This window comes from Athene noctua, chromosome 15 (genome assembly GCF_965140245.1).
Source record: "Athene noctua chromosome 15, bAthNoc1.hap1.1, whole genome shotgun sequence".
Classification (NCBI taxonomy): domain Eukaryota; kingdom Metazoa; phylum Chordata; class Aves; order Strigiformes; family Strigidae; genus Athene; species Athene noctua.
Window position 1 is genome coordinate 11672164 of NC_134051.1, and position 15167 is coordinate 11687330.

Sequence of the window (15167 nt, forward strand, 5' to 3'; positions counted from 1 at the left end):
ACTTCTTCAAAACTTCAGATGAAATTGGCCATTACGAGTGGCTAGTGGTTTGACACTGGAAGAACTCTTATTTGAAGACGCTCATTCTTGTTGAATATTCTTTGGACGTTTGGAATTCGTTTGCTCAGTTATTTGACTTTTTGAGAGGTTAGGTGACATATAAATCAAGAGTTGCTTTAGAATGAACAATGGCTTTCTTAGTAACTCTTGTACCTTTAAGAATGAACAAATCCCATAATAAACCCCATGGTTTATTCATTTTTAAAGTACCCTAAGACCCAGTCCTTTAGTCATTAATCAAGAGCAATTCATGCTGTCTTTAGTGAAATATGCCTGATGGTGATAATGTCTTGATTTCTGTGTGTCTGTGTGCAGGCACAGTGGGGAATACCAAGGAGGTAAATCAGATTAGTCCTTTCCCAAATTTTATTTGTAAATGGGCTCTACTTTGATACTGAGGAGGGCACAGTGTTGTCTGCTGGAAAGCTAAGTTTGAGCGGCCTAGTTTCTTAGTCATATATCAGAAAGCAATAACCATGTGCTAAAAATGTATTAAAAATGATGTAAAAAATATTATATGTTATTCAAACGTAATTGTATTGGTTGATAACTTCCAGTTTTATGATACTCAGATACCACATACTTCCATGTCCTTTTTCTGATAGTGTTACTATGTATTTGGGAATTTGTTCCTTGTGAATCTCCCAAACAAATTTGATTTAGGAGCCTCAGAACAGATGAGGGGTGAGGTTTTGGCCTATACTAAGGAAAGCTGCCATTCAAAAACATCTTAAAGCACTGTGAGGCTAAACAATTCTGAGAAAATATCCTTAGAGACCTTTGTATGGTGTCCTGGAAGGCCACCTCAAAGTACTGTCACCTTGAGGAGCTGCTAGGTATTCTGACATTTGTATTAAAACCTTTTGCAAAGTCCTTGTGATCAATCTGTTCTTCCAGTGGCATCCTGACAGTACAGCTTCTTCTGGAACTGGGTCATTATAGACATGAAAAAAATCTAGTGGTTTATTTCGCCCCATTAATGCAGTTCACACAACTTGGACTGTTTCACTGCTTATTTGGTAGTCTGGTAGGCTTTAATATTTTAATATCTAGTCTTTATACCATTATAAACTCCACGTGATATGTGGCGTTTTTAGTATAACTAAAAATATTAAAAACTACTTGAATTGTTTTCAGTGAGATAAAAACGTTTTTTTTTTAAATCTGACATTTATCGGTGATTAGAAGTTTTATCAAATGACTACAAAGAACAGTGAAATCTGAAAAACAGTTTTGCTGAGGAACTCATTTCACAGAATGTCCATTTCCTTAAAATTAGAAAAGTTGCAATACGTCATTTTCAATGAAAACTGAAAGTCTCTGTTCTTTCTGAATCATTTTTGAAACAGTCTATTTCATAAATGTCTTTGAAGTTGTTTTTAATTTCTTCCTAGTCACAAAATTATTCTGTGTATAACATGAGTCATGCAAAATGGTTGCCGGAGTTACCACCCTTACCTGCTTCTGCTTCAGCTGCACCTTCAGAATTATATCAGGTATGTGCTCTCTCCCCTTGTGTCAAGGTATACATTAAACTGCATGTACTAACATGATTTTAGGCATCGTATATTACCAGGCCTTAGGCAGATGAAGTAAGGATAGGAAAAACTATTTAAATTACTAAGTTAAAGTACTAAGCAGCTTGTCAGGTACTTCATTAGAGCTGTTCTTATTTAGGAAAGTGTTGTTACAACTCCTATTATGATTTGGGTATTAAACCTTGGTAGTTTAAATCTGTTCTTTAAATTTATAGCTAATTCTTAGCTGTAGTAAAATATCTTTCTTCCAAACAAATTGTGATTTCTCCCCTGCACCCACACCCCCCACCCCCCTACTTTATGGTAGAGCACAAAACCCCCTGAGTTAGACTGCTGTTCCAAAACCAGTTGAGAGCTTGACAGGTGCAGCACTGATCACAATAGATAGCTGCACAGCTAGAGCCTCTGCTGTGTGACACAAATAAAAATTACATATTACACTTCAGGGGAGGAAGAAGAGAGAGCTGGCTTTACCCATCGTAAGTACCTCAGAATTGCTCATTTGGCTTGTTTGTGTCAGCACTTCAGTTCATCTAAGTTGTCTTTCTTTAGACAGATACTGTTTGTGAAGAAATTGAAGTACTTTCTGATGGAAAATAGGTTATTTTGGACTTCGCTTGAAAATAGGAAATTTTAAGTGAAACTTGTACTCTAAAATAATGGCAAAACCCTGAAAATTATTCAAGGAAGATTTACATTAAAAAATTCTATTTCCATCCAAAAATCAATTGGACTTCTGAGGATGTGTTAAGGGTTTATATAAGACATGGGAGCTGATTTAGCCAGTCCTGAAATTTTTGCATCACATAAGCAGTGGGTTTTTGCCAGGTAACTTCTCCAGAGGTTCCTCTCCGACCAGCTTTTTCCCCAGGGGGTTCCCATGGGTATCAATTTACCAAGGCACCTGCTCTGAACCCAGGAAGCTGTTCTACCTAGTAGGGAAGAAAGAACATAGTTTACAAAGTGGACGTAATTGAGAGAGGAGATAAGAATTCAGAGTTTAGGCTGACTTCAGCAGTTCCTAAAGATATATAATGACTTTCTGGGGAAAAATCTCTAAATCTCTGAATTATTTTAAATTCTTGTATCAGTTTGTCCCCCAAAACTTTAATTCAGGGACCTACCCACATGTCTAGTGTGTACAGAGGAAGAAATTGAATTGAAAAGATTCTATGAACTTTCAGAAGCTAATTTAAGAATATGATTGCAGCAGTAGCGTGAATGCTTTTTTCTTTGCTGATAAGATTAGCCCTGTCAGTCAGAAGAAGAATGCAAAGCAGATGTAATAATCTTGCCTTAGCCTGTATTTCAGATTGACAAACTGTATTGTTCTCACTAAAGCTCATGATAGACTGAAAAAACCCCCCCAATTCATAACTTCATCTATATGTTAAATGAAAAGAAGCTGGTTTATGCTTTAGTATGCTGTCCTCTCAGAGGTTATAAAATGCTGAGAAGAGGGGCTTAACTGCAGCTCCTAAGGGAACAGCAAGAGAAATGAGCGAACCAAGGATGGAATGTCACAAATATATTTAGAAGCTTTTTTAAAGAATGATCTAAAGCTGATGATGGTAATGCTGTATTGTGAAGAGGAAGAAACAGGTAATAGGGAGATGGTTGTGTTACTCCAATGAAGCAAAAAATCTTTAAACAAGATGTAATACAGAAACAAGCAAGATATGAGTTTAGACTAAGAACTTTAGGAACCATGGTATGAATCATATGAATCTTATGTATGTTTTCTCTCTGAGGGTATCTTGATAAGAAACATACTTTTCTATCCTATGTCCCTTATGCCTGTGAGCTATCTCGTTAAGGTTTAGACATCAGGACTGATGACATGCCAATCAATAGACACCTGGTCACCTGAGAAACCATGGAATGAACAGAGAGAAGAAATCTATTACAAATCCTGTATTGTTATGGGGGAGAGAGAAAGAGCTGAATTTGTTAGCTTGTATTATTGTTCAGCTAGTACAAAGACTGAGTGTTAAAAGTAAACAGGTCATTAACCAATGAGGAATAAGAATTTTCTAGATTTAAGCAAATGTAAGGAGAAGAAAAGAAGATGGTGATGTGGGGGAGTAGAGAGCACTAGATAATGTACTAATGCCTTCTCTTATTTATAAAAAAGGCCTTGATTATGCAAAAAAAGAAAGCATGAGTACTACTGAAACATTGTGTAAAATTATATATGTGTGGAACATCAGGATCTAAAAATAGATTGGTGGTCAAATGACTCTAAGTCAGACTTATGTATTTGCTCTTTATACTAATTGATCTTTAACGCTGTTCTAGCTCTAAGACGACTCTTTAAATTACTGTGCTGTGTAAAACTGTTGCTTTTTTTTTCCAATTCCAGCTTGTCCTTAAGAGCGGCTGTTATCCCCCTTTGATGCAACAAGCATCATGGACTTTGGCAGCTCCATTCAAAGAACGGAGTTACTACCGAAGCCCAAGTGACTCCATAGCTAATAACTACACTCTTACTGCACGGGATTTAAAATTGAAAAATGTGCACAAATTAAAATCCTCTTCAGTGACAGGGACATCACTGGGATCAGCAGAGCAGAGAACAGTCTCACCGTGTATCCATATTTGAATGTGTTTATAAGTTTAACCTTGCTTGTTCTATACATTTTTATCTCTAATTGCTTATCTGTTAAAGCATCATCCCTGGAAAAAACACTTATCCCTAATAAACACCTACAATCTTACCACCTCAGGGTCAGTATAGACAAATTTCCAAAAGTATGCATAATTTTAATAAAGGTAAGGCCAGTTTCTGATTAATTAGTTAGATTCATCCCTCCAAATAATCACATGAAGTTAATTGCAAAAAATGAACAAAATACAAGTTAGCTCTTATTGCTAGAAGTAAAAGTTAGTACCAGCAAGAAAAGAGAAACAAATTCTGTGTGCACCCCTGTTATGCTGATATTCTTCATGTGGGATGGCCATTAAAATATTTACCTGAGGATCAAATCCAAGAAACGTTGCTTAATACACTGTTTATATCTGAACCATGCAATTGATGTATTTGTTAACGTACCATGCATGCATATGGAAATTCCACAGTATGAGATACTATATGCTGTTGATTCAACGTGACATTGTGATATAAAGCAAATAAGAGTTGTAATACTCTTGATATTTAACTTTACCAATATGTATATATCAAACATTTTATGAAAGCTGTTTTATTAGGCTTTAAATGTCTTACCAATTGCAGATGTCAAATTAACTCCATTACTTAGTCTGAAAATTCCAGACTAAGTTGTTTTTAATTACTTTTATTTCCTAATTATCTAGTTGAATGTCCTCTTTATCAAGGGTAAGGCATTCATAAACCATAGTCTTCTACATAGTGTCAGTCTGTCTGTGAGCATACTCCGCCTGCATTGTTGCTTTGTTTCCCTGAAGTGTTAGAAATTGTTTCATTTCCCTGGGATAGATGAGATGTAATAGAATAGCTTCAATATCTGCTTAGTCCCCTTGTTCACTATTTAAGAACGGTTTGATTTTGTTCATTGGGTCTCTAACAGTTTCTTTATCATACACCCGATTCTTCTACTCCCGGTACTTCTCCAGTACATGGGTGGGATGTGGGCAGCAGGTTATGGGCCTGATATATTAATTTTGTTAAGACCTGTTTATTTGTACTCCGAAAACCACATAGTAATAGTTTGTACTTTTGAGTTTTTTAATGTGCAGTATATTTGATAGAACTATACATCTTACATAAGTGCTTTTATATTCAAAATAGAAAGTCCCAGTATAGAAAATATGGTTTGTGCAGGGAGGTAAGTAAGCACTAAAGTCTTAAGCAGGAACTGAATGCATTTTTGAATTGAAGCTAGTGTGTAGTCCCAGGATTAGCAAGATTATTTAACATTATTTTAATATCTTGCTAAATGTTAAGTCAAAACTAAAGTCTTCTTTGTGACAGTGTGATTTTCTGTTATTTCATTATCTGATTAATTGACTTAGCTCTGTTTTTCACCAGTCTGAAATAATACCTTATTTGAAAAATATTCCTCCATGTGATTTTCTTAACTGGTGCTTAAAGCTTCAAAAGAATTTGATCTTTCTAGGAAAAAGCTCAAGCTTACGCAAAGAAATCAATGGAATTCTGATAGGTAATGTACTGTAATGTTATAGATACAGATTATCAGTCTAGATATCTGAGTTGTGATTTAGTATTTCTTTTTACTTGAAGCATGAAAAGTTAAATTTGTATGTGCATCAAGACTGAAATTCCATGGAGTGCTAAGTGAGCACCTTTAACTGCTTCTTTGTGGCAGAACAAATTTCAGCTAAAGGAAAGGTCTTCCTTTCATGATTACTGGCTTGAGAGCCCATAGTTTAGTTAATAGAGTTGCAGATTGTAGAACTGAATTCTCTCGGTTTTGCTGTGAATGTTTAAATGTTCTTTAGTGCTCCTAGAGTTCTGTCAAATTTGGTGTTCTGCTGTAGTGAATATTTCTTTTTATGTTCTTTGTGCCTGTGTTCTTCATTTGTAAAATGAGGAAATAGTCCTCTCTGGGAGTGCTATGACAGTAACTTTCTTACTCTTTCTTAAGATAACATGGTGATGAATACCATAAAAAAGATAAAAGGGATATTTAAATTCTCTTCAACTAAGGATTTAATAATGTGAAGTAAATGAAGTATGGAGTGACAGCTTGTTGGCTGAGTACTGTTCATCCTGAGCAGTATGAACAAAGGCCCTATAGAAACCAGCGTATAATCATGAAAAAGAAGTCTGTAGTGTAACATTTATGCAAATAAACCAGTTTGAACGTTTGGCTCAGATTGTTACGTTTTTGGTATGATAATAACCTGAAAATAGGTGGAGATACTGGGCAACCTAAATAATAGTGCTTGTAGGTCTGGTTCTGATAGAATTGCTTATTAGGTAGTGCCTGTCTGATACTGTGCAGTTGTAAGGTTTACATGATTGTATTCTTTCTGTTAAAGTAGTATGCTATGTTATACAATTCTACTGAGGTTTTTCATGAGTAATTGAAATACATGAGTAATTGAAATACTTCATAGATCATACTTATCCTCAGTGTCGTGTAAGTGGTTTACATAATGCTTGGCATTTGTCCATATTGATGTAAGAATCCATTACTGCTTCTTTATTCACTAAACATGTATTCTTTTTTTTCAGAAGTAGACCAACTTTGTTAAATACTTTGGATCCCGTTTCACTGTGTGTACCTGCCCATATGCCAGAATTACATGCCATACCTTATACAGACACCCAACCATTGACCCCAGAAGAACAATTTGTTGTCATGCTCTTACATGAGAAGGAGATAAGTAAACGAGAAAAGCCACCTTCAAGAAATGATATAGAGGTATTTGTATAATTTCTTTTTAAGAGAAAAGTAGCAGCAGTAATCATCAGCAGTATATGTCAGTAAACTGTTTACTTAAAAGTAATTGAGAAAACAAGACAATACATGAGGTTTAGAAGATGTAAATATTTAATATAGCAAACTGCTGTTAAATATTGTCCACTCCTTTTCCATTTGTTTCTCTTCCTAGCTACTCAGTCTGAGTTTTGTTCTAGTGGGTTTGCAAATAGAAGCATCTTCCCAAATTCTTAACCTCTCACATTCTTGGCTAGTACTTTAGAGATCAGTAATTTAATGTGCTGCACTCAGTTCTTTTTGTGTGTATGCTTACATAAAACAGATGGAAGTATTGTAAAAATGTTAGGCATTGGCAGTGTTTTAGAAGGAGCCAAAATCCATTATATTCAAACACCTTTCAATTGCAGAAAATGTTCAAGTGATAGAAAAGCTAAAAATATTTTGTAGTAATGAATTATGTCATAAAATTCATACAATAAGCATAATATTTTAAACATTATTTTTTAGCGGTACTGTTACTACATATATAATGGAGTGCAGGAAGACATGCTGGCACCTCAGGATAAGGAAGTGATTAATGTAATTTTAAAGCATATTCCAACCCACATTCTTGCTAACCCAGACCTGGAGAATTTACTTGCAAGTTTAAAAGAAGAAATTAAGACAGACTATCATATTGGCCTCATGAAAGCCATTGGTAAGACTCAAAATCTCTTAGCAATTCAGAGTATGTAGACATTTATTGCACTTTGAAAACAGGTCTTCATTCTATTCTTAGCACCCATGGAGAATTCCTTTGGGGTCAGTAGAACTGCAGGAGATATCTGAGAGAGTATAATCTGTGATCATGCTACATAACCTTTTCTTTTCAACCAATACCTATTTACTAAACCCTACATCCCATCACTGAAATACAGTAATTTCCAAGTTCAGTAGCTCTGGGTCCATAGAACTGTTTTGTCAATACTTTTCCAATTTCCCATTCCAAATTCAAATCCAAATCACGTTCAAAATGCATAATTCTGCATCATCTGATCAGATGTATAAAGAGGAGGTTGATCAAATGATGGTGTACAAGGAGTAATCATCTTAATCTGTAGCAGAAGAAATTAGATGAGAAGTTAGATATTGTGACTATAAGGATCATGAAGCACCACAGCAGATTATTCATTGATGAATGTTTTTTGATTCATTGATGAATGATGCTTTGAACTGCATGATGGACAAGTATCTGTCAACAGCAGTCTAAGTATATTTGATTCTAATGTGAGGAGAGGGTAAACTAGGCTATTTTAACAGATTGTTCCCAGGCAGACTTTTTTGTTATTCTGCAGTAAATCAGTGATACCCATCAACAGCCAAATTCATCTGTCTCGTAACTCCAGTGAAGTCAGATGTTACACTTGGGATCAAGTCACAAGTTCAAAGAATTTAAGACATTACTGGACTAATAAATATTAGATGATACATTAATATGCAGGATTAAACTGCTCATGTTCAACAAATACAAGATCATCATATATGAAGAAACACAGAAGAATATCATAATCCTTGAAATTTAGTAATGCCTATCTGAAAGTGAATATGAAAGAGACAATTCTATAGAACATGAAATTTTTTTAAACTTGTTTTCCAATAGTCTTACAGTTTTCTTGGGTTTTCCCCATAGGAAATAATTCCTTTCAATTTTCTTAAATAAGTTAACCAGTAAGCAGGTGTGGCCTCTCATTCATGACAGCATAAAAAAGAGGAGATTGAACAGTTTTCACTCTGCCTTCTATAGTCTCCATTATCTAAGTACCCTTTAATTTGCCTCTTATCAATGTCACAATTTTAGTGTTTGGAGTCCCTTTTTGTGGTAATGCTGATGTCAGCAAGAGGTAGTGAGTCTGCTTCCTAGCTTTTGTTAATCTCATGTGTAATAAACCATTCTTTGGAACTGGTAGCACATGAGTTTTGGCATTTAGCAGATCATAGATCAGCTCTTTGAATATCATATCCTTCCTAGATGCAGCAGATGATTCATAAGATTTCTGTGTTCACAAACATATAAGAAGCCTTCTAAAAATCATCCTTGAAAGAGAGATATTTCTGCCCCTAGTTTATGGATGAGGAATTGAGGCACGAAATAAATGTAGTTTAACTGGAAAGATGAATGAAAAGCTGTTTCTCTTGCCTCGCATTTTTAGAACCAGGACCAATTCTTGTTTTTTTTTCTGAAATAATTTTATAGTCAAATTGGTAATTTGATTATTGTGCTGTATTTAAACCTAAAAATATGAAAGTAACTATATGGCAGTTTGTAAGTTTTAAATGTGCAAAATTCTACGACTCCCTCAACTGTGGAGATACTGTGTTTTGACCATACTTGCAGTCTCACCATGATATATATGATTTGTTCTAGTTGATTACATCTTGATGGATCCAGATGAGAGAGAAAGACTGTTTATTGGAAGTACCCCACGCCCTTTTCCCCAGAGAGTTGTCCGTGCACCAGTCCCATGGCACAGCTCTTATGAAGAAGTGAAAAGCTGGAATGAAAAGAATCTATTCGTAGTGAATCCACTGATGCCCACTTTGCAGCAGCTCTGGCTTTCTCAGTAAGACGTCTTGTTCATAGGATCTTAATTAAATTGAGGATGTTTTTATTTATAACTTGGTTAGAGAGTGCATCTGCTGACTTCTGTACATATGCTATGGAGATCCTGGCGGAGCCAATAGAGAGAAAGTGGCAAAATCTGTTCTGTTTTCTAAAGATTTTTTTTTTTCTGAGCCTCTAAGAATTTCAGCATAAAATGATTGTTTCCTGCAGACCCTGAATACAAGTGTGAACATGTTTTACGTATTCACAGTGAAGAATGGATAACTTCGTGCTATGAAAAGATCATCCCCTTTGTTAAAAGACGTTACTCCTAAATTAAGATTCAGTGCTCAAGTAAACAGTGATTTGGAATTCTCATCTTGATTCCTGAAATTAACTAAATTAACTCTTAAAAGTCACTCTCTTTCAAGTATCTATAGTTCTGGGGACTTTTAAAAACTGAGATGTATTTTCTTATGAAGTTAAATATGATAGAACTGTTTTTGCATTTAAGTAACATTTGCAGGAATTTAAGCTCTTACATGTTAAAGACTGTGATATATGTAATGATGATGAAATTATTTTTTTTTCCCCACAAGTTAGTACCATAGGTACTTACTAATAGAAGAAGTATGTGTCATTTTGTATGTTCTTTAATGCCTGGATACACTAATGAATCTGGGAAAAGGACAAGAATTTTCTTTAGAAAGAAATTAACAATTTTAAATATAACAAGTACAAAATGAAATTTGTGAAGCCTTTTATGTTTGGCAATAGAAAAAAAAATTAGAAGTGCACTTGTTGGACAGCTTAGCAATGAAGTGATATGCATCAGCAAAATTATATTAGTGTTTATAAATACATCTGAGACCTTCTTGACTGTATTTCATTTTTTTTTTTTTTAAACAGTATTCCATAAAATATCTACTACTTGTTTTTCTTCAATAGGTATAGTCATCTCAGGTTTGTTCGCACTGAAGAAATGTGTTGTAGAGACCTGCCACTGTTGCCTACTGAATTTGAGGAGGTCATTCGAAGACACTGTGTGGAAGCTCACAATATTCTTCAGAACGAGTCAGTGCCAACTGTAGTAACAGTAGATAAATAGAGTGTCTTAGGGTCTGATTTACATGGAGCTCCCTTTTTAAAACAGATTTTAGACTGAGATAGTGCTAGTCCCAACCACAAGGTTGCCAAAACAAAAGGGAAAATAGTGGAGAGGGATAAACATCTGGATGCTTAAAGAGCTGTTGAAACTGTGAGAGTGCTTGTACAAGAGCAAATGGGAATAAACCGACTATGAATAAATGTGGTCTGGAAATTAGAAGGTTTCTAACTGTGAGAGGATTGGAGTCTAAATTTATAATGTCAGAAAACCTTAACTTTTTGTATTATGGAAATCAATCAATTTAAGAAAATGATATGAAGTAATAGCACATGATATAAAGCAACTGCATTCTGCCACCTGAGATATCTTCCAAACTCAAGTTTCCCATTTAATGCTAATAATTTAATATTGTCACTAGTATTTTGTCTAGACAAATAGACAAATTAACTAATAGTAGGGTCCCATTATAACAAGAATCCTTAGCTTAAAAACTAAAGTTTCCTCTGAGTCCTGGTAGGTAGAGTTTTGTCTGACATCTAGTTAACAATTCTCTGCTAGTCCTTTGAATTTTGCTCATTCTTTGGGCAGTTTCTGAGCTTAGATTTCAAGGAGTGAAGTAAGGCTAATAAGCTTTTAAATACTTTGTCTCCTTACTATTTCATTGTAGGTGGATCCCAACTTGTGCATCCATTTTCCTTGATCAGAAAAGGAAATGGCTTCATTTTGCTCCTGAAAATGACTTTGATTCCTCTCAGCGAGTTGAAAGCTATTTTCATTCAGTGTCAACTCTAATGTCGTTACAATTACGTGAGATGGTTGTTAACTCCTTAGAAGATCTTCTTGCATTTTTTATGATCCACAAGGTATATGCTGTGAAGTATATCTGTAGTTTTCAGTGTTACATGGAGATAATAATTCATATAGCCATAAAATGTAGGGCTCTTAGAAGGCTAAAATATACCAGATAGCTCTTGTCTCTATAAAAAATGTCAGGATCCTTCAAACGCTTGTGCATACTCAAATGCATTTTTTTTTCATGGTCGAGAACTGCTCACTTGAGTAATAATTTTGCAGGCCTAGGGTTACAACTAGCAGTTTATAGGAATTTTCAACTCTGCCTTGAGTGAATGTGCTTTTTTTTTTTTTTAGTTTTATCTTTCTTGGCCTTAACCAGGCAAAACACTTAATGTGTTTTTCTGAAAGCACATGAATAATGCCCTTTGAAGTCAAAAGTATGTGTAATCATACATGTAATTCTTTGCAGAGGTGATTTATGTATGTGATGTCCCTGTCTATACCAAATGAGTGCCCTGTATTATTTCAAGTAATGCACATAATTCTAATAATAAACATTAAACCATGAGAGTTTTTACCACTGGCTATGATAAATTTGCCTCTTAATGGAAATGAGTTCTTTAAATATCAGATCACCCAGGATCTGCCATGATGAGATGAAATGAAACATAATTAAACAGAATAAATGTGGCAGATTAAATACTGCATTGCAGCCAGAGGATCACACAGTACAGTAGGCTGTCAAACCTTAAGCTAAGCCTTGCATCTGGGTGATGATGGTGTTGCTGATGCTTGGGGGTTTTTTTGGTTTATTTTGTCTTGTGGGTTGATTTGGGTTTGGTGTTTTTTGGTTTTGTGGTTTTGGTTTTTTTAAAGTTGTTATAACATCTGCATTACAAGTCTAGTGATGGATTAGGACTCCATTACTGTAAAGGCAATTTGAGGGTAGGGCAGTTCTTACTAACCATACAAGGCAATTAAAAAACCCCAGGATCTTGTATTTGATTCTAGAGTTTATTTCTGATAGGCATTATGGATACTTTTTTAGAACTTTTATTCTGTATGGTAATTAGTGCTTTTCTTCTGTTACTTAAAGAAAAATCAAGGCAATTAGGTTTAAATCCAGTTTCCTAATTCAGACTTTTATAGATTCATTTAGCAGTTGTCACCTTAAAATCTTGTGTATTGGGGCATTTGTGTTTTGAGTAAAAATTAAGGAAGAAAATCCCATTGGTGCTGTATAGTTAAGAGATTTGGGGGAGTTTGAATCTTTTAAATTATTATAGCTGATTTCTTTGGCATGTACAATTTTCATTCTTTTCCCTAAGGATGGAAGTGATTTTACAGAACCGTATCAAGAAATGCAGTTCTTTGTACCTCAGATACTAACAGTCAAACTCAGTGTGGAAGAACCCAAGATTGTCTTTGAGCCACCTTTGAAAGAATGTTGGGGTTTAATGAGTCATTGCTTCAGGGAGATCCTGCACCATGCTGAGGAACTTCCAAAGGTACTGGACAAGTTATAGCTGCATACAAAAGACAATATTAACAAAAACTGTGTATCAGACAAAAAGTTATGAATGAGGCAGAAAACTGACAAATAGAAGATAAAAATGGGGGTCATTTATCATGAACTGTGTGACCTTTTGTGATTATAGAAGATAGCGTAGAAATTGAAGTTATATTAAAGTCCTGGTTTGATTCTCATATAGTTTTTGCAAGCAAACTATGTGTGTAACCGAGTGTTAATTATGAATCAGAGCCTTTTCATATTGCGGTGTTTTTACCAAATAACACTTTTTTTTTTGAAGTGGTGGGTGAGTGGGTAATAGAATACCTTATTTCCTCTATTGTAAGTCTTGTTACAGTATTTGCATTGGTTCCCTTTAGGTAGAAAGATTTCTATTTCCAGAATTAAAAAGAGATGATCTCACTCTCAGTACAGTCAAGCCAGATGAATTATTGTTTACAGAGTATGTGAACAAACTTGAAAAGATCTTTGAGAGCAACGTGCTTGGTCCACAGAAGTAAGTTTTGGCTGTTAACTCTGTTGCCTATCCAAACCCTCAGATTCATCCATTTGACTCAAACAGTTTGAGTTTATTTGTTTCTTATTATAGAGAATTTTCTCATTGGAATCTTATATTTTTGGTTTTGTGATCTTCTGTGTTTAAGGTATTTAAATGTGTACAGGAAATACAGCAATCTTTTGAACAACAGTGCACAGCAAGATATCACAGATTTCTTGAAAGAAGGTCATTCTTTAGAAGCTTTAGCAGAGGTAATATTTAACTGACAACTGCTACACATACAGCAGCTAACACATCACACTTGACTTCCTAATATATTGCTTAATGAACTCCCATTCAAATCACTTGTTTTACCCATGGGAATACTAGGGAAGCCATCTCAATTTACACAGCCCCTTACTGTAGGGCTGCTGGGCAAATGTAGAAGGAGGTTTCTTTACAGCCTTCTTCTGTGGGTTTTGTTGGGTCTTAGTAGAAGTCCAGTGGAAGACTGCCCAGAGTACTTGGTGAATCTGCAGCTTGCTGGTCTTTTGACTGTCTTGTCCTTAGTCAGCCCTGCCTACTTTTCTTTCTGCATTCCTGAATTAGCCTATGGCTGAATATTTCTTTAGGCAATTTGTGGTGTTCCTTAATATGACATACTGCTGTGGAAAGCTTTCAGTCCTGGAATCTGTGGACAGGAGCTGAACTCGGTAAAGATGAAAAATAGTTGTTTCTTCTTCTGTTTGGAATATATTATCCATTTACTGGATGGGAACTAATTAGTTGTTGTTCAGCATTTTTCATCTATAGACTTTAAGGAAAAATAACAGATCTATTATTTTCCATTTGTAGAAGATTAACAGCTTGACAAAACTGAAAAGAGAAATTGCTTCCATGCATGTCACTGTCCCTCTGGCCTTGTTCTGTTTGGATGCTGTACAGCTGAATGAGGAGCTCTGCAATCGGACCCAAAATCTTAAAGATAGATTGATTGAATTTGAAGTGATGGAAAACAGAAAGTTAAATAAAAGGTACATGTTGTTAGCATGCATGGTTCTTGCTGTCTGCGTGGACTGATGCTGTATATCTGTGGCTGAGATAACTTTATTCATCTGCTGGGTTTTCTAGTGCTGACCAGACATGTGCAAGGACACCCGGGTATTTAAAATTAACAGGAGCAGAAATACTTGTAAATAGATATCTAACTTTGTCTGTATAAGGTGTACCATAGGAATTAGACTGGAAATACTGTTCTTTCCTCCTTAACTGACCTTCTAGGATTTGAATTGAGGCCCTTGCTTCCCCTACTAGCATCCCCCTAAAGCAACATGAAGAATGTATGATGCAGCTCAGCTCTGCCTTTGTCTCATTTGTCTTATTTGTCTTGTCCCTGACTTTTTTTTCTTTCTTTTCTTTTTTTTTTTTTTTTTTTTTTTTTTCCCCTAGAGAAGTAATGGTCCTGATTTCATACTTTGGCAAGTTTAAAAAAAAGAAAAGAAAAGAAAAAAATACCTTGAAATATAATTTGGCTCCAATGTAATGGTTTAGCCCTATTTCCGTGGATTAACGCCCCCCCCCTGCAAACATCAAAAATCCCCCCCCCCCCCTTGCAATTAAAGAATACTTCCACAGTTAATGGAGAGAGACAATCACCATAAAGAAGTGATTCGACCCACTTATATAAAAAGC

At 35.2% G+C, this 15167-nt stretch overlaps 1 protein-coding gene across 1 annotated transcript in view; it reads left to right on the forward strand.

Annotated features, from left to right (window-relative positions):
* DNAH3 (dynein axonemal heavy chain 3) overlaps positions 1 to 15167 on the forward strand; it is a 64083-nt gene that overhangs the window by 135 nt on the left and 48781 nt on the right. Inside the window, exons 2-13 of the mRNA XM_074919647.1 lie at positions 1455 to 1556; positions 3961 to 4186; positions 5668 to 5737; positions 6775 to 6964; positions 7490 to 7679; positions 9387 to 9582; positions 10512 to 10637; positions 11339 to 11534; positions 12795 to 12974; positions 13357 to 13493; positions 13642 to 13747; positions 14331 to 14509. Coding sequence (XP_074775748.1) covers positions 1455 to 1556; positions 3961 to 4186; positions 5668 to 5737; positions 6775 to 6964; positions 7490 to 7679; positions 9387 to 9582; positions 10512 to 10637; positions 11339 to 11534; positions 12795 to 12974; positions 13357 to 13493; positions 13642 to 13747; positions 14331 to 14509 — 1898 coding nt within the window. The remainder of the gene's footprint in view (positions 1 to 1454; positions 1557 to 3960; positions 4187 to 5667; positions 5738 to 6774; positions 6965 to 7489; positions 7680 to 9386; positions 9583 to 10511; positions 10638 to 11338; positions 11535 to 12794; positions 12975 to 13356; positions 13494 to 13641; positions 13748 to 14330; positions 14510 to 15167) is intronic.